The sequence below is a fragment of the Gobius niger genome (genome assembly GCF_951799975.1).
Source record: "Gobius niger genome assembly, chromosome: 6".
NCBI lineage: Eukaryota > Metazoa > Chordata > Actinopteri > Gobiiformes > Gobiidae > Gobius > Gobius niger.
The window spans coordinates 8,670,923-8,690,406 of record NC_136857.1 but is presented as its reverse complement, the minus strand read 5'-3'; the positions used below and the strand labels follow the sequence as shown (position 1 = coordinate 8,690,406).

The window sequence follows — 19,484 nt, the reverse complement described above, 5'->3', positions numbered from 1 at the left end:
ACAGGGTGAGGGGTCATTGTCATGGGACATCAATGCTTAGATATCCTGACATCTTTTTTACTTAATTTGTGCTGCTGAACTTGAAGCAAACCAAACTCTACAACAGATCCCAGGAGGTGTGTCCAAAATTGCGAGGTCAAAAATATATAACTCAATTAAGAGACAAGGATCCAGTAAATTCAGCCAAAACAAATGTTCCAGCTTTTTGTACTGGTGCAATGCAACTCTTTTGCCCAGAGGCTTCATTAGAGTGTACAGCAGTCAGAGAGAGGAGGTAAACAATGGGACAAAACATTCATCAAATTATTGGAGCTCGGGGATGAACTCACACAATGCTGAGGCCAGCAGAGTAAACAGCATTTGTGAGGGAGCCTAAACCCCAAGGCTATTGCGTAGCACATAAATGGCATGTTCTGAAACAAATTTGATATTTATTTTTCTATTTAACCTTTATTATGGAAAGTCCCATTGAGATTAAAAACCTCTTTTTCAAGGGAGTCCTGACCAAGAGTAATTACAAATCTCAAAATAAGATTACATACACGTTATGAAAATGACAATTTACAATTACAGTTCAAAGAGGTCATCTTAAGTGCACTCAATCTGGACTTAAAAGCGTTCAATGGAATAAGTTCAGTTATTTTCCAGTCTTTTTGCAACATGTTGCCTGTAGAAGGAGCAGAGTAAACAAAAGCCCCTTTTCTCAGTTCTGTACGGGCAAATGGAACAGCGAGCAACAATCACTATCTGAACGCAAACAGTAAGAATCAACACTCCTCCGTGTGATTAAGTTATAGATGTAGGAGGGCAGTAGACCAAACATGGCCTTATAATAACAAATATACCAATGGCCCAGCCTCCTGGAGGACAAGGAAGGCCATCCCACTCGAGAATACAGTTCTTGAGTGTATTTCAATATTTTGAATGTAAATTAAAGGTTTAATACAGATGACATGCAACATGCAAAAATAAATCTTTAAGTTAACCTAATTATCGCCACACCCTTCCCCACCTGTCAATCACACGCCCATCTTCACACCTCCTCATCACTGCTTCACTTATATTGTTGTTTATTTCTCGGCTTAACACTTCAGCAGATAACAAATCCTGCAGACTCTCGGGAGCTCCGTTAAGTGTGTGACACGTTCCGGGCCAGCCCTCAGCCCTTGTTTACAGAAGAGCATAGCGGTCCCTAGTGGCTGAATGCTTCAATGCCGCCTTGTATCGATATGCTCTGACACGCACATCAAGCACAGTGATAGCACATCCTCTTGGTTTTCTGAATCACATGCTGTTGACCATCAAGCTCCCATTCCCCCGGAGGGTCCCCGGCGCCCGCTGCTTGCACCGCGAGACAGTCTATTCCGCGTGTGTCCCGTGGGGCATGTTTTGTCTTTGATTTTATGATTTCCTGATAACCTCCCCATGGGTTTCTTTCTATATACTGGGGGCTTATGGCGAACCGGCTGCCTGCTGAATTTTACATCAGGGAGTGAGCGGAGAGGAGTGGATTATAAAATGCAGTCATCTAGAGATAATGAAGAGAAGCAAAATGCCAATGCTTATTGCTCAGGGTGTTGGGGGAATTAAAGGAGCAGGATGTTATTGCGAGTTTTGAAACATTATTGTGGGATATGGGATGTGAGAAGGCCCCTCAGGGGGTCTGCAGGGTCACACAAACAAGCAAGCTGTTCCAGACACCACATACAGTATGACTTGGTAAATACTCGAGCAAGCCACTCATGGAGGAAATGAAAATACTACTCCAGCATGTATGTTGTAGCATAATAGGGCAATGATTCTCCACTTGATTAGGTATGCTTATTAATATACTGCACATACTATAAATAAACTATAAATGAGGGGAAAATGTAGTGCATAGACCGTTTAATTGTTTGGAAACATTCTGGGCTTAGCTGGAGGCGGGAAGCTAGATTCCTATCTATTTCCATTGTAGCTGTTGTCATAGTAACGTTAAACAAATGTCTAACTGTGTTGTGGGAAACATCAGATAAATCTTATTTATCGTCTCAAATGTCATTCCTCTTGTTCTTGCACCTTAAGCCACAACAGGACAACATTTTTTGTTGTAGTTTAACTCTTATAATAGCTAGTTTTAGTTTAATCATTTTCTCTTGATCACTTCCTGCCTACGCTGATGTAAGCAGTCCAGAGTCTAAACCATTTCCATTCATTTCTGTTGGGGGTATCATTGACTACACGAGAGCCTAGTTATTCTAAACCAGAGGTGTTCAGCCTGTAGCTTCGGGAACCCATCTTCAACCAGTCAAAACATAGTAACGTAAAGTGGCATCACATCTTGTATACTGCAGTTTTTTCCCACCATGTTTCTGGTCATGTTAATGGTTTAACCTGTAAGTACAACTTCGATTTGAGCAGTCAAACACTGACTTAACAGGTTGTTACAAGACAATCCCTTGTTGTTTTCCGTCATTCAGCACATCGGCCAGGACATTAGTGTGTATAAATCCTGTTGCCTCTGTAATTGGGAAATCAATAGCTCATTTCCTACAATGGCCTGGGTCGGTATTGTGTTTAAGTCTGTGTGGGAGTGTATGAGGCCTTCTGAAGGACACAACAGCTTCCAATCTCTCATCACGACAACAAGGGGCGTCTGAAAGGCAAAGAAACTGCCCCTTTTAATTTTCTACCTATTGTTACCAGCCAGACTTTAAATTAGAGCAATGTGACACAGGACATTACACGAACGAGTGTTTAACGGTTATGAACAAAACTATACGGGCACTCATGAAATCTTGATGACTTAAGTGTTGCAGTTTTAGAAACTTTGGCCCAACAGCACAAACATCCTTTACAGCATTGAAGCATGAAGAAATCTACGCTACCATCCTCAGAGTCATTTTCACATTTAGACTCAGGCAGCATTTTCTCATTTACATATCAGATTTGGGCCCTAAAGCCTGTGTTATTTTCCGCTTTAGCACCTGTACGTCAGAATGCTGATAAAAAGCTCAAAAAGGACAATTTGGCATGTGCCTCCATTATAGATTCAAATATATTCCTCTACGTTCCTTTGCTTACCTTGACCACTGTGACCATGCCATCATTGGACACCGGATCCGTGCGTATAGTGAAGTGTCCGGTGGGGTCTCCGCTGATGATGCGGTAGATGGCGTTCCAGTTCGGCGAGTGCGGCTGGTCTGCGTCTATCACCGTCAGATTCGCCACCACCAAATCCACTCTGTTCTCCGGCACCTCACCTGAGAACTGGAAAAAAAAAAAGCCTTTAAGATTCAGCGTATGTGACATGTCGTTTTGAAATATCTTTAGAGTGGAGCTTTTACGGTCCCTTAAGAGGGGCAATTTAGACGGAGAGACATTGAGTGCTTGGGCTTTGATTTTTTTTTTTATTTCTCTCCAAAGAGCTGGCCACCCCTTTTAGGTTTTTAGGAGTTTAATGATGCGGCTTTTACTGGCCCTGAACCGTAAATGAACAGTAGTTCCAACCAGCAAGGAGCGACACAGGAGAGTAGTGGAGTCGCAAAGATTTCCCGACCAATGTTATACACGCTAAAAGAGAACAAATGGGGTGAATAGGACTTTAGCGACGGTTAAAACAGCTATGATGGTGTATATAATGGTTTTATACTTGTACAAACACATGCTTTGTCCAGATAAGCTGCAGGAGGGTGAGCCGCCTGTCATGTGTCTTTCACAGAGGGGATTCTTTAAAGCCACAGAGGTTTAGGGGCTCAACTTCACAAAGAATAACGCCAATAGCGTGTAATGCCTTGACAGACTATCATGTCCTTGGTATGGTTTTAAGTTTTTGAGTGCTTCCTCTGAATATTGGGCTTTCAAAGTACCATTGATAAGTGACTAAAATGAGCCAAAATTCAAACATGTCCATCTTGTTCTAAACTATTGACGTTATGGTCTAGACTGCCGCTCGACACAGGTATTGAGATCTTTTAAAGTGACATTGTTTTGAGAGGTGGTTGAGCCCTGTTTTAGTCTGCATGTCCGCTGTGACTGAGGACTTACTTCAGTAACATGTTGCCACAATGTTACATTTTAGATTCGAGCACTTTGTCATTCCACAGGTAAACTTACCTCTTGAGGCCTTGAATGCATCACTAGACTCGAATATATCACTAATACCAATAAATCAGGCTTAAGAAAGGAACAAATAATAAATTCATTCGCAAACTCAGCATGCTTCTACCTTTTGAATTCTGTGCCAATATGAATATAATGGACAAGGTCAGGTGGCAAAATGAAGCAACCAAATAAATACGTGCAGGGCCGTAGCCAGGATTTAAAAAACAGTGAGGTCAGGATAATTCTTTAAACCGGGGGGTCTGGGGGTCCTCCCCCAGGAATTTTTTAAAGATTCAGATATAATTTCCTGTATTTTAAGTGATCAAAAACACTTTTGTCTCATCCTTGAGCCATTTTCAAAAATTGCTTTTTGTTGCACCGTTTGGGACCAGGAGCCTGAGTGAATGTGTGAGTGAGTGGATGGTGGTCGGACATGCAGATGGTGCAGACTGGCCTCGCTTCCATCAGTCTGCCCCAGGGCAGTGGGTGCAGCCGTGCACCCACTGAAGTTTTAGGTGACGAGTCACGTACCCCATACTTTGACATGATGAATATCACAAAACAAAATATCTATTTAATATCTATTTCATCCATTATTACTGTGAAGCAGGTTTTCCAAACAGTTTTACTCGCCTGAGTGAGAGGCAATAAGAAGGTCTTGTCCTAAATAAATACTGAAATATTAAATGAAAATTGTTTTGAAAACGAGGCTGTGGGTGTGAATGGGTAAAGCTGAGGGTTCTGCTTTGGCTCATTCTGAACATCAGACACTTGTTTGGACTCTGCGCTCTGGCCCCGCCCCCTCTGCGTCTCCCTCACTGTCAAACCACTGGGAGCTACAAAGGTGAATGCGCTGGTTTAAGCTCTCATTAAAGCGAAGATCATTCATACGCAGGACATTCTTTGCATGAGACAGAAACAAAGTGAGCAGCAGAGGAGGAGGCGATGATGAGGCGCAGACGCTTCTCCTTCTCCTCTCGCTCCTCAGATCAGAATGTGGAAAACTCCTGTTGTAAATCGAGGTCACCGTGACGGCGTGCGCACTGGCTCCTCTCTCTTTATGACAGAGAGCATAGAAATTGCATCTCAATCAAACTTTGGCGCGGTTCATGCTGAAGGCGCTGCTGTTGTAGTGAGGCTGACGCACAGCCGCGCCCCCGCCTCCGCGGAGTTTTACGCACTCGGGTCCAAAGCAGCTCATGAGGTCCGGTTTCAGAGTGGACACATTTAGGTTCAGAACAAGCTCATCCACGTCTGAGCTAGAGGCTCTTCCGCCTGTAGAAGCGCGTGTTTACAACATTCATTTGCGCAGGATTCAATGTGTAAAATAAAAAAAAAAAAAAAAAAGCTAAAATTTTACCGAGGTCCGGACCTCGGTGACCTCAATGGTAGATACGGCCATGAATACGTGCTTGACAACTATTGAATTTCCTCTCCTTTTGCATTTGACTAATGAAGTGTCTCCTTCACAGACGAGATCAAGACTTTTAAAACATATGCAGACTGTTGGTTCGACAGGCCACAAATTAACTGATCAGAAGTTGAGTTGTGCCGCATTGACTGTGACCTTCCCTATACCTTTTTGCATCTTCAGAAAGTTGCTTTGATGAAGCACCCTGTCACTACTTCTTCTCTTCTCTTGTCCCCTCCCTCCCTCTCTCTCTCTCTCTCGCTCTCTCTCCTCCTGCCTTCTCTGCTTTTTCTCTGACACCAAAATTGTGACAGAAGGGTGAGGCTGTTGGCACGCAGCGTTTTGTCGAGAGCTGCGAGAAAGCCAACTCAAGTCCATGCCAATCACAATCAGAGGCCGGTCCTCCCTGACTTTGAATGCAACAGCTGAGGACAACCCATGATACTATAAACAAGTATAGCCTACGATCCAGCCCAAGAAGCAAAATACAAATTATGGGTTGTGTTGAAAAGTTTGGAGTCGTGAGTAAAAAACAACCGAGTAAAATATATCAATATTTGCCCGCTCCTATTTCGCGTTGCTTTAAAAAATGTGCCCTTATCTTAGTTTTGTGGTAATGCAATCAGAGGCCAGTGCACAAACATGCATTTTCAATCTTTGTGAATTAAAATAAAATGATTGCAACACTTTTTTTGAAAGATGGCACCGTCTTTTAAAAAATATTGTTTCACATAAAAATAAAAATCCAAGGACACGGGATATTTTGTTTGTCGCAATTCACGAATTAGTAATTGGAATTGGACTTGGAATTCAATTGCGATTAGTTCTGCAACCCTCTACTACTAAATTTTGTTTAAAAAATGTAACCCAAAGAAGATGATTCTGATAATCCATCCCTTGCAGATAGGTAAATGTGTTTGTCGTGCAGGAGGGTTGTAGAACAGATGGATTGATGATAAGAAGTGGTACCGTCTTTGATCTTGTTAGCTCTCTTCATGGCTGCATGAGAGACTCGAGGGTCCTTCTGAGCTCAAGCACCATCTCTGAAGTTGTGTTTTATTGAATCTGCTCTGTGCGGGGAGTCCCTGAACTGAGCCCCAGCCCATAGTCACAAACATCCAGCAGCATTCGGCTCACTGATCCACCGCGGGGCACAGCGGCACGACCACCCGCCACTCGTCTGTTGTCTAAAGAATGTCATCGAGTCTCTGCACAGCTCTGCCTAATCTGCCCCGCTGCTGTCTGCTGCATGCCGGGTGATACCGAGGTTGCCAGGGAAAGGGTTTTATGATCTTTTGGAGCTGTTTACTCTTTGCGATCCTATACTTGCGCATAAGCGGTTCAGTGGCGGCTCCATGCCTGTTAGCCAGGGTAGACGAGGTGGCGGTTATTCGGGTGCCACATGCCGCTGAATGGGACATGCTGAGGGTTTTCTTTCAGAGTGAATACGGGCAGTGATCCTCATGATGTAGTCGTATTGATGGTGCAAATCTAATATTGTAGTTTGTTTGTTTTTTATGTCAGGTCATGTGTAGATTTAGTGCCACTGAGACCGTACAGCAGCAGGTTTAGCAGAAATGTTTGGAAGTCCTGTTATTATGTTTAACTTTATAAACTTTTCCTTGTTTTCTGCCCTAGGCGTTTGTCCTGATTCATTTTGTTCAGTTTTTGTTTTCATGGTTTAAAGGCCTGTATGCAGTGGGAGTTTTTTTGTTTGTTTGTTTGTTTTCCCAGTTTTGTCCTTCACTATCATGTAAAAGGATTTTGCGCACTGCACATCTAAACTTTGCTGTTAGAATTACCCTGAAAGATGTGAGACTCATCAGCTCATTCCTGCGAAGAAGTGGGATGTTAGAAGAGAGTTTAGACAACACAACTACACTGTTAATTTTCCACACTGCTTGTTTCATCGTATGTAAGTGAAAAAAAATCAGGTACAGGGCTTTTAAAAGGAAATTCCCACTGAGAATCAGAATCTTTTTCTCTTGGGAGTCTTGGCAGAAGAGGGGACAATATTGTACATGTTTGTAGTGGGTATAGCTGAAACCAGAGCAGCCCAGGGAAAGCTACAAAAATGCAGGATGAACATGAGTGCAGGGCCAGCCCGAGTATTAATATCAAAGCTTTTTTCTGTATTTTCTAAACCCAAAAAACATTCTATACTTTTTCTTGTGTGTTTTTTCCCCCGAATCCTTTTGGACACACTTTAAAAGTGGAAAAGGCTAGTGTTATATCATTATGCTTATCATTGTCATATTATATTATATTATGATTGATGATCAATTCTATAAATCACAACATGTGTGATTATGAAACGTGGCGATGCTGTAAATGGCGGGAGCATGGAATTTAAAAATTAAAGTGCGTTTCGGCGCCCCCTCCAGCAGATGGTGCCCGAGGTGGCCGCCTATGCCCAGGGCCAGCCCTTCGAGAATGGCCCCACCTAAATCCGTGAGTCAAACCCTGCAATATCCTGCTAATATTCTGGCAGGCTGACATGTTATTCTGTTGAACTACCACCAAATACCAACTCATTTAGAAAGACAAGGCCTGCTAAGTGTCTTGCCCAAGGACACAATCACATCACGCTTATGGATTGCCACCGTCGTAATTGCCTTCGTTAAAATAATTAGTGATAATTAGTGTTACTCAAAAGACAATGGTGCATTAAATGATATTCTCTGTTTCGATTGTTATACCTGTAACCCACCACATTTATATTCCTAAGTCTTTAACTTCACCTCAGTCATGTGATCTGATCTTTGTTTACGTATGCTGTTGATTTGAGAACTCGCTCAGAGAAAAAAAAAGAAAAGTGCTTTGTATTAATATTCATAAAAAAGAGAAACTAGAAGCAAGGATTCTGCACTGAAATCCTTATGTGCCCCTTGCTTCCACGGAAAATAGGCCAGCGAGTGATAGGTGTGATGAAAAATTAATCATCGGCATTAAAGACGAATCCCACAAACTTTATTTTTCTGGGACACATTGAGAGATCTATTGGGTTTACTGCAAACACTAAACATTTGCATAATGGCCCTGCACTTTGAACAAATTGCTTTTTACGTTATCGTGCCATTAGAAGAGGTGATTTATGACACGAGTGACTTAAAGTATGAGGCTCTCTCTGTTTTCAAAACACTAAGCAGTAAAATTTGTCATTAATATACATGACAGCATTAACTTCTCAGCGTGGTGATGATGGAGGGGCACTTAAACACAGAGAAATACAGTTAAGGAATATTAATCGATTACCGGACGCTGGCATCAGTACAGTGTCATCAGCGTGGCTTCCAAATGCACAGGGGAACGGCTGGTGATTTACAATGGGCCATGTCTCAATGCTTCTAAAACTGTACTAATATTTTATCATTCTGAAACACTTCTCATCGCTCCCGCCGAACTTTTATGTCTCCACTTTTTTATGTCTTGGGAGTCACTCCCACTCTTCTGCTGATATCCTTCGTGGAAATGTAGAATGTATTGATTTTACAATCCATCAAAGTACCATGTTTGGCACTTTGCGATTTTACTTCAAATTAAAAAGTATGAAAATGTATATGTACTTTTTAAAATACTGTTCAGCTTAAGATTGACACTTCGGGATCTATACCCTTTGTATAATGTAATTGTGTTTGAGTTGTCTTTGTCTCAGAACCTTTATGTCAGGTAGTCCGGTTCACATGTGATTTCGCCGGATATCAAAACTGTACATTTTAGAAAACTTGATTAAATAAGCGGTCAGTAAAGCAACGTTTCCATTTGCTCTGATATGTAAAAAAAAAAATAGCGATAATAGTGATAATAACATTTATACATGGATTAAAAAACGTAGTTTGGCGGAAATTTACTAAATTTGCCAGAAAATTCCATTTGGACGTTCCAATCCAAAACGTCAATGAAACTCTTGTCATATGTTTCATGGAGTTACCGTAGCGATGACCAGGACTTCCCATTTACTCTAATGGAAAAATGGTATAATTGCACAATTTTACCAAATGACAAGGGCAAATGGAAACATTGTTTTTCTCATTGCTTGTACCATAAGGTTTCAAAAATATATAGTTTTCATAATCTCAACAACAGTGGAAATCTAAACCTAGTGATCTGGTCTAAGGCTTTCAGCAGCTAATATCCATTAAAGTAGAAGAGGGGGCATGTACAAAACCTGCAAAAGAAATAAATATTCTGAATCAAAACAGTCTCTAATAGCAGTATCAACATGAAAAATATTGCAACTAATTCTACTTATATTCTACTTCTGCTTTAAAGTGCATAGTTAACACAATTATTTAAAAAAAGCTTTCGTTAGTTTGACAATTTTTGTGATGTTTATAGTTTCACTTCCTTATTAGACACTGAGAGGAAGTGACACATAGAAGTGACATAGATAGAGGCAAACAATTTTAAACTGTTGCCGTGCCGACCATGTTCAATGGGAAGTGAGTGAGTCAAACTGCTGTGGACCTATGTCACTTCCTGTCAGTAGCTTAAAATGCCATAATAAAAATAACCTTTCTGCCCAACATTTCTGCATTAAATTGCTGCTTCACTGAAATAAAATGATCGGCTAATTATTACTTACAACTGATGTTATCCATCTAAATAATGCTGTTTTCAAAAGAATCAAAACCTGTCATATGTGTCGTTTAAGTATCCTTTAGCACGTAGTTACGACGACTTAAAAACAAACCTTTGAGCATGTTTTCTTGTGCGTGATATAGCCTCTTTGGATAAGCTATGAGGCCGACACGGGCACCAGCAAGTCCACATCACAGCCTCAAACCCCCCAGGGCTAATGCTAAAGCTAACGGTGCCGCTAAAACCTCAAAGTGTAAAGCCTATACCGCCTTGACTGCTGTGGCGTGGTTAAGCACTTTATCAGACCAACGCTAGCTCATCGACTGATAGAGAAACAGGCTGAATAATTCTCGCGATGCCTCGAGCCACCGCAACACCTCAAAGGACTTTCCAGAGCAACATCCGAGAAAATGTAAATAAGACGGAGAGCAACAAACAGCGCTATATTTCAGAATCTCCGAATCTTAACATGTGCACGGGCAAAGTAAGCTAAGAAGACAATGATGGACTCAATAATTGCCTTGTTTTGCTTGTTTCATTTCTGCTTCACACATTTTATCGGTTCACTGTTTGTGACGCAGCAACATTTAATTTATGTTAAGTGCTGCTTTCTAAGTGCAGATGTTACTCAAGGCCAAATATTCTTCGGAAATATATACTTCACTGCACTTATAAATATTTGCAACACTTTTAAAGATATCTGGTCTATACGCTTTACAAACATATCAACAAAAAGGTTATTGCACATTCTCGAAGCAAAATATCTTAACATCAAGGCCAAATACAGAAAACTGCATTCCTCATAACCCAATAGAGCTTTGTGATTGTTGACATGCCACTGCGAGTTAAATAGGAAAAAAAAAAAATCTAATCAAATGACACAAGCACAGAAGTTATAAAAAGATAGATGAGCAACGTAAGCTCTTTATTTCCTAATTATAAGTTTGTATTAAATAAAGTGAGCTTAATGCCTGGATTAGCTGCTTCCCTGAGTAGTTTAGTTGATCATGTTGATACCGGAGCAGCCCGGGGGCCACGCCATAATAAGAGGACTTTTCATTTCTACCTTGTCCCGGTAATGACCTCCTTTAATGTAATCATCACTCTAAATATCCCGTCACGACAACAATCATTAACAGTTTGCTGGCGCTATAGTTTTTATGCTGATGAAAGCCAATGTTATGGATCTGTTTCCCCGTGTGCCCCTGCTGCAACACTGAATGTCATGGGCTCATGTATGCCGATCAAGCAAATCATTATGCCACTGACTATGAGGCCCAGTACATAGCGTGGTATAGAATATCGCTAAGAAGTGCGCTCATTTCTGTAATTCAACTTAAACTGTGAAACTAACTTATGATAGACTTATTAAATGCAAAGTGAGATATATATATAGCCTTTATTTGTTTTGATTTTTATGGCTCATACCTTGTAAAAACCCCAAATTAAAATGAGAATATTTTGAAAATTGAGCCATAATCATCAAAATTATGACAAACAAAGGGTTGACATATGTCACTTTGCATGCAATGATACATGTCATGTATTAGTTACACATTTTAAGTTGAATTACATAAATAAATGAACTTTTGAACGATTTGAGTAATTTTCCGAGTTTCACCTGTACAGTAATCTGGCAAATGCCAAGGGCCTCAAATGACCCTGCCTTAAAGGAGTACTAAGTAACATGTTTACCTTAATAAATCCTTTTCGTACTCCCTCTGGGGGGCGGGATAATTGGGGGGTTTCATCTACGGTGTCTCTGGCTAGAAAACTAGCCTGGCATCCAGACTAATCTCCGATGTCTATTAATTAATAAACAGGAGACCTCTTCTGTAAAGAAGCAGGGTCTGGTTGGCGAGACTACTAGAAAACCACACTTGCAGCTTTCCTGCACCGGGTCGGAGGCCCCAATACACACTAATGGAATCACGAAGAAGAAGCTTACAGGCTTACTGGCAAAGCTAACTGCGGGCTAGCACTACACATTAAACAGTATTTCCGCCAAGTTTGAGTGAAAAACAATTATCTCCAGAGTGCAACTGGATGTACAATATCCCTCTCTCCCTTTGTCTTTTCTGTCAGTGTGGTGTTTACTCTCATGCACAATTAATGAGTAAAAAACATAACATGCTAGGACACCTGTAGTGGCCCTTATGGCCTCTAGGGGCCATACTGCTTTAATCGACTGAAAATACGTATAATTATTGATAAATAATGTTTCCACTTAACTTGATAGCAAAAGTACAAACTGCGAAGAAAGCTATTAGTAAGTAATTAAGAATCAGGATTTTCACACATGTTGGTTAGGTGTCTAGAAACCAATGATCCAGGTAGTATGTATGACACCCTTAACCCACTTTAGCTTCTTAAATGTGCAAGGGTGATTGCTGGGATTGGAGGACAGTGATAATGCAGATCATAAGCACATTTTCTCCTGTGGTATTCCCATCAACCAAAAACATGTTCAAATAGGTGAATACAGTAGTCATGCCGCATGTGGCTTCCCACAGTTACTTATGGGTCACCCCAGCAGCATTGGAGGATGGGTCAAATGCAGAAGACAAATTTCATTTGCACAGTTGTGGTATAATGAATGATTATAAGGGTGGGATTAAATACGTTTTCTTCCCTCTCAGGCAGTGATGTTGCTTTATCTTTCCAATGTTAAATGGGCTCAATGTATATAGCATTTTCCACCTTCATTAGGCCCAAAGCGAACCAGGGAACCAGTCACCCATTCACCATCATTCATACACCAATGTACGCAGACACTGGAGGCATGGCGTGTGAAGTGTTTTGCCCAAGGACAATGACAGTGTGCCTCTTTTGAAGCTGGGATTCGAAAACCTGACCTTCTGATCTTGAGGCAACTCGCTCTACTAAATGCGCCACTGTTGCTCCTAGTGTTACACATGCCATTGCCTGAAATTAAAATGAATAAATGACCAAAAAAAAGCATTATAGCCCTTCACACTAAACTCACACTGGATCAGATGGAGCGTCTGCCGATAATAAAGTGACCATGAAACATGTAATTTCCTCTTCTCAGAACTGTGTGGTCAAAACATTGCACATAATTGTGTCTTCGTCACCTTTCCCCTCCTCCTAACCCTCTCCTCATCAATAAATGTGCCTGTGGTGCGCTCGCTGCAACTTACCGTTCTGGAGGTGAGCATGGGCGGGTTGTCATTGATGTCCGTTATTGTGATGATGGCCGTGGCTGTATTCGAGAGGCCAAAGTTCAGGTTTCCTTCCATATCAGTCGCCTGCACAATTATGGTGTACTGGGACACTTTCTGTAAAGACGCAAACAGAGGAAAAAGCCAGTCATTTATGTGCAAAGTACTTCCAACACCATTCACTAGCAACGGAAGAAAAAATGAATATCAAAAAAATCTCTTCAATAAGAGCTGTCCGTCGTCCTGGTTTTGAAAAGCTGAGGGTACAAAGGTGAAATCGTTCATTCAAGCCGACTTCATCATATCTCAAGGCTGCCTGCTGTGAAGCTTACCCCTGGGAACACCATGAAAGACACTTGTTATTTAGTGTGGCTGATGGACAGATGTGAAGACAATGATCCATCTGACAGAGAGTAATGCACTATCTATGGAGCAATCATATCAAGGGGAGTGATAAATGCAATTTCATCTATTCATTTGACAAGAGTGCTGAGCTGATATATGGCTCTTGTATTAGTGTTTTAACTGTACGTGGGTGGAAATAAAAGTACGGTGAAGGCAAAGAATTGTACCTCAAGGAGAAACTGAATACGATTATTGTGTGACTATGACTATTATATGATGCCATTTGTCACTTATCCCTGAACTCGAACTAGGACCTTCTATTATGCAAGTGACTAAAGGTATCATTCCAAAAGAAATGCCACCCAAGAGTAATACAAATCAATATTATCATTACTTTTCTTCATTATGGTATTGTTTTTGACCACTTGTTCTTCCTGTTACAACTGTCTACATTATTGACACTGGAGACACTCAATTTCATTTCATTTCATTTGAGCAGATGCATAACTATTTAACATTTGACAAGGAATAACTGAATTACGACGCTAATTATGTTATGCTTAACAATGAAAATCACGGTCTGCTTCTTGGTTGTTATTTGCCTGCATGCTACCCACTTGAGGTCCTGACAGCTATATGCATCCTCATGAAAGAGTGATTAAGATGTCTACACACTACAGCTCCAATTTCTAACACTGCTTTACATCTCTGCTCAGTTGAAATATGGGTTATTTGTGTTTTCTTCGCATTATACGACTTTCCTTCCGCTCATTTCATCCACAATCCTCTTCTTTTCCCCCTGTCCCTGGGTGCGGTTAATAGGCCCGCTGAACGATGGAGCCTGGGAGTCGACTGCTTGTGTAATGCGTCTTGTCACCGCTATTCCCCCAATTAAAACCCCTGTGCCTCCCTCACCTGCTAATTACCCAGTAAATATCTCACTTAGGCCAAGACCAACATCAGGGGGACTCGCTTGCTTCTGCTCATCGCGATTCAAGACATGATAATGAACTCCAACCTCACACATAAACCTCATTAACACCCAAGCTACACTGAGCTCCCGTCTTGAAAACTGTGTTTAGATTTTAGCGCCACAGTCCTGCCAGCCAAGCCACGCTCGAGCATTATTCTAAATTAGACAAGGGAGTAATTATGGAAGAGCGCTTCAACCTCTCAGCTGCACAACAACACCTCACAGTACGGTAGGTCTCGCCGGAGTTAGCGAGAGTGTCAAGAAGCTCTCCAAAGTCTGTGAAGATGGACTTTTTGGCATCTCATAGAGTCGGGGAACCAACTCTCTGAGGTTGTACTGTGAAAAATGTTGGAGTATGTTTTCAGCTGTTTTTGCAAAGAAAAAAACAAAACAAGTTTAGTTCAGGTAAAGGTGGGGTCAGTCAAAAACTATCTTTCGTTTTGGTGTGTTTTAGACACTACCAGGGAAGTGCTGGGAACGCAGGGGAGTGCAGGGAGTTTTATCATTCTAACCCACCCTATTTACCCCAGGAGGTTTAGCTCACCTTTAGGGTGTTAGCTTTGAGAATGTAAGGTTGTAGGATCATTTCTTACACTTTCTCTTTTCTCTCTTCTTTCTTTCTTTCTTTTTCTCTTTCTTTCTTTCTTTCTTTCTTTTTCTCTTTCTTTCTTTCTTTCTTTCTTTCTTTCTTTCTTTCTTTCTTTCTTTCTTTCTTTTTCTTTCTTTTTCTTTCTTTCTTTCTTTCTTTCTTTCTTTCTTTCTTTTTCTTTCTTTCTTTCTTTCTTTCTTTCTTTCTTTCTTTCTTTCTTTCTTTCTTTCTTTCTTTCTTTCTTTCTTTCTTTCCCGCTGGACTGCACCAACTTAATCTCTTAACCCCCAACTGAAACCGACCACATTTTCTCCAGTTTGGTTTTACCCAAATCTAAAAGCTTCCTAAAAACAAGTGTCAACATAAAACAAAACATCCAGAAAGTGACGAACAGCAGAGAAAAAGCCTAAAAAAACATGACAAGAGAGTGGCGATAATGCAGCAACATTGCAAGGAAATTCGTAGATCAGTTTTGCAGGTCTTAGCTTTCAAATGAGGTGTTATAGGCTGTATCCAGTCACAAAGCTTCAAGATTTGGATAATGCAGAACTTGAGAAAATGTACTCGGTTAAGGTTTTTAAGCCTGTAATAGCGCGACTGTGAGAGTCCCTTTTTAATTTAATTCTTTCTGATGGCCCAAAAGTACCGCGGCCCGACTCTCCCGATTACCCAGCACACCACTGGGTAATCATAGGTTTAATATTGCATTGAATTATAAGGGTTTTTGTTCCTGGAGCTAGAATCTTTACATATTGAAATCAGGCTGTGGAATGACGTGGTATAATCAACAAAGAAGTTCTCATCTCTACAAACAAACATGTGTGTGAAACATCAACTGAAATGTATTGAGGAGATCAACACATTAACAAATTTGGACAAAGTCTACGCCTGTGTTTGGGCACCTGCTGTATGGGAACACTTTTTTGATTACTCAAAGTGAAAGTAGTGGTGCGTCAAAAAGCTCTTGAAAGTCCAGTGCAGACCTCACTACAGAGGCAGTGTGGGAGTTGAAAGAGGAGGAAGAATGCATTTCAAAAGTACAGAACAGAGGAGAGCGCAGAGGAGACAGGCCGGGATGCAGCAAAGGCTCAAGGGAGCTGCCGGACGACCAGAAATAACCGTGTGTTTTTTTCCTGTACCTGCTCACACCTCCAAAGCCCTATAGCCCCAGAAAGAGAAAAAGACGCGGAAAGTTTTACAGTTTCAAAGGGCGCAAGTGCTGACTAACAGTGGACCAGAAGAAACTGCTGTGTGCTTTGTAGTGCGCACCTGTAAAGAGAATCTCCACTGTACAGCTGCTTTGATTTAGTTTTATAGAGGGGGATGAGACTGAGATGTGAAAAGAGAAATGTTGTAGAGACATATAACTCTAACAACGTGTTTCTCTAGACTTTTTCTATGGGACCAAAACTGTCCATTCATCTTTAGTTTGTAAACCTTTTGTCAACTTTAGCTCAATGCCGTGCCCATTCAAATTGAGTTTCTTTTTCCTAGAGTGTGGCGTCTAGTTTGACAAAAGAAAAAAATGTAAAGGCTATTGCAAGCACACTACCTTAGTCATGTATTTCTTAGAGTATATGACCAAGATTTTACTTTATAACAGAGGTCCTCAACTGGCATCGAGATATCATTGCCCAAAAATGACAAGCCTTGATTTATTCACTATATCCACTTATCGTTTTTTAGAACAAAGGTTTACTGTCATTTTTATGCCTTGACAGTATCTAGTATCATTAGAGTCAATAATATCGTTTATCGCGATACTTTCCTGCCACAATATATCGAACTTCAAATGTGTTATCGTGACAGGCCCATTTGAGATGAGTAAAATAATGTAGTTTCTCTGATTTTAGCAATGAATAAAAAAAACAAACTGAAAGCATGGTCAAAACATAAGACTCTGGCACTTTATCAGTAGATCACTTTTGAAAGGAAGGCGCACACCTCACTCGAAATGGTTCTGCAACCCACTTTTGAGTCTCATCCCACCAGCTGAGGACTTCTGCTTTAGAAAATGCCACTTTAGAAAATGAAGCGCATTTGATAATTGAAGAAAGCTTCACCAAGGACATTTGGTTTCCAGTTACCTCCGTATTTTATTGTTACGTTTTAATTGAAGATTTGAAACGGGGCAGTTTCGTTATGTGGCTGCCGTTTTTTAATGGGTTTCACAGCTCATGAAAACTACTTAGTTAAATTTCATCCTTTTTCATGTGAGCTTTTTCTTTCATTATCATTCTTTAGTCTCCTGTCATATTCAGAAGTACAATCGGACCAATAAATGGACAAGTTAAAACACAAGCTTAACTCCCCACTGACAGTTTTCTCAACACGCCAGGTTAAAAAAGTTAAGCTCACATTTGAATAAGCTGTTTTTGAATTAAGTGTGTTTTATTTTTTTCTACAGGCAGGCATAGTCCTAATTTTAAAGATGCATTTTTCTTTTTTAGCCTCCTGTCTTTGTGCCCTTGAGTCTGACCATTAACCTGAGTGACCACAGATCACACTAGGCCTGCGCTGGGAGACTTCACAATAACTGTGCTCATGTCACCGCAGGCCAATGCTGCAGCGAGAGGACAGCTGTCTCCAAAGGAACATTGGATAAATATAGGCAGATGGTGAAGGACTCAGGAGTGCATAGGGTCAATATAGATTTTTGAGGAGAGAAAGGGAAAAAAAAAAAGTAATAGAGGTGACAGTGTATAAATCGAAGTGCAAGAAGAAAGAAAGCTGAGGTTTTACTTCTTAAAACACCAGAGGTAAAAATGAACTGACAAATGTTAAAAGTCGTAGCTTGTTTCGATTGCTTATCTTTAAATTAAGGTCTGCATTGTGTCCTAGACCAGGGGTTCCCAAACGTTTTTGGCTGGGACCCCAAAATTGACATGTAAACAACTCGAAACCCCCAGTGTATAAAGTTATTGCCTCTAACATTGCTTTAGGGAAGAAAAAACATTTTATAATCAAGTGAATCTAAATAGTTTATTTTGAATAATTGAAAAGATTTCCCAAATTATAGGCTGGTTTACTAAATTTCATTTTTCTTTTTGTTTCATCTTGAAATCATCTGGGGATGATGGGTGGGGGACCCAAGGCCTCGCGACCCCCGGAGGGATCCCGAGCCCCACTTTGGAAACCACTGGCCTAAACTATAAAGTAGTCTTTTGTGTATATTTTTGGGGTCTTGTTCGGAGATTTAATCACAGATGCAAATTTGTAACGTCTAGCTCAAATGTAAACACTCTCTCAAATCCTGCATCATTCAGAACAAACTTCTCACACCTGTTTATAGTTTATAGTTATAGTTTTGCTTCGAAACTAATGATTTTTATGAGTTGTTTATTAAGTCAGTCGTGGACAGACCATGCACTAATGGCCGCTGGTTGCTCTGCTTTGTGACCGTGACACGAGGGCCCGCCATTGCCCACCATTGCTGTAATACATCCATATATGGCCGGCAAAACAAGCTAGTTTTCCATTAGAAAGCATTGCAAATTACACACGTTCTAAGCAACTGTAAAACCTGGTTTCTGATTTTTTTTTTAAACTTTCTACAGCTAAATTACATGTTGCTCCTGTGATAATGCTGGGTTAGTTATGAGGGCCTTTGATTTACAGGCCGTTAGCATTAGTAAAGCTAACGGCGCAGGCACGGCTCCGACCGAACTACGCGCCTCAGGAGGGCTGAGACTACAGTGATAATCCTGCCCTTTTGCTCTCTTTAGGAACATGCTCGGTCACAGCAGGGTTGGAGGAGTGTGTAAATCCACCTTTCCCTTTCAAACATGGTCATTATGGTAAACGAGGAGTGAGCAGAGCTGTCTATTAATTCTACAGTCTATGCCATAGACACTGCCACCTGTCAGTCATTCCCATCGAAACTCACAGATATATCGTTGTGTGTAAGCTAAAGCATCTGGCTCTCCAGGCAACAATTCTCCAACTAGGTTCTTCCAGAAAAGATACATGGGACATACAATCCTCACACATTGAGTAAGAGTCCCAAGTTACTTTGCACTTTTGGGTAAAACTGTGGTTGACCTGGGACAACTCTTCCGTCATGCTTCTTTATTTTTCTCCGTATCGACACTGTCACTTCATCACTCACCGCTTGTCACTCAATCTCTGATGTCAAACCGAGTCCACAAGTCCTTAAAAATATTTTGTATTTTCTTGTTTCCCCTTCTCCTATTCAACTATATGCTTTATCATTCCCATGTGATTATAAAGGCCTTTGAGTTTCTCTGTCAGGTGTCAAAAGCATTCTATCACACATTCTCTGTCGTTACCTTCCAAACACAGGAGGGAAAAAAAAAATGT

General features: G+C 40.8%; 1 protein-coding gene across 1 annotated transcript in view; it reads right to left on the bottom strand.

The window, feature by feature from the left end:
* Positions 1-19,484, bottom strand: part of LOC306964466 (cadherin-4-like) — a 302,824-nt gene that overhangs the window by 27,742 nt on the left and 255,598 nt on the right. The window contains exons 9-10 of the mRNA XM_079558468.1: positions 13,237-13,374; positions 3,064-3,249 (exon numbers count right to left, since the gene is read on the bottom strand). Coding sequence (XP_079414594.1) covers positions 3,064-3,249; positions 13,237-13,374 — 324 coding nt within the window. The remainder of the gene's footprint in view (positions 1-3,063; positions 3,250-13,236; positions 13,375-19,484) is intronic.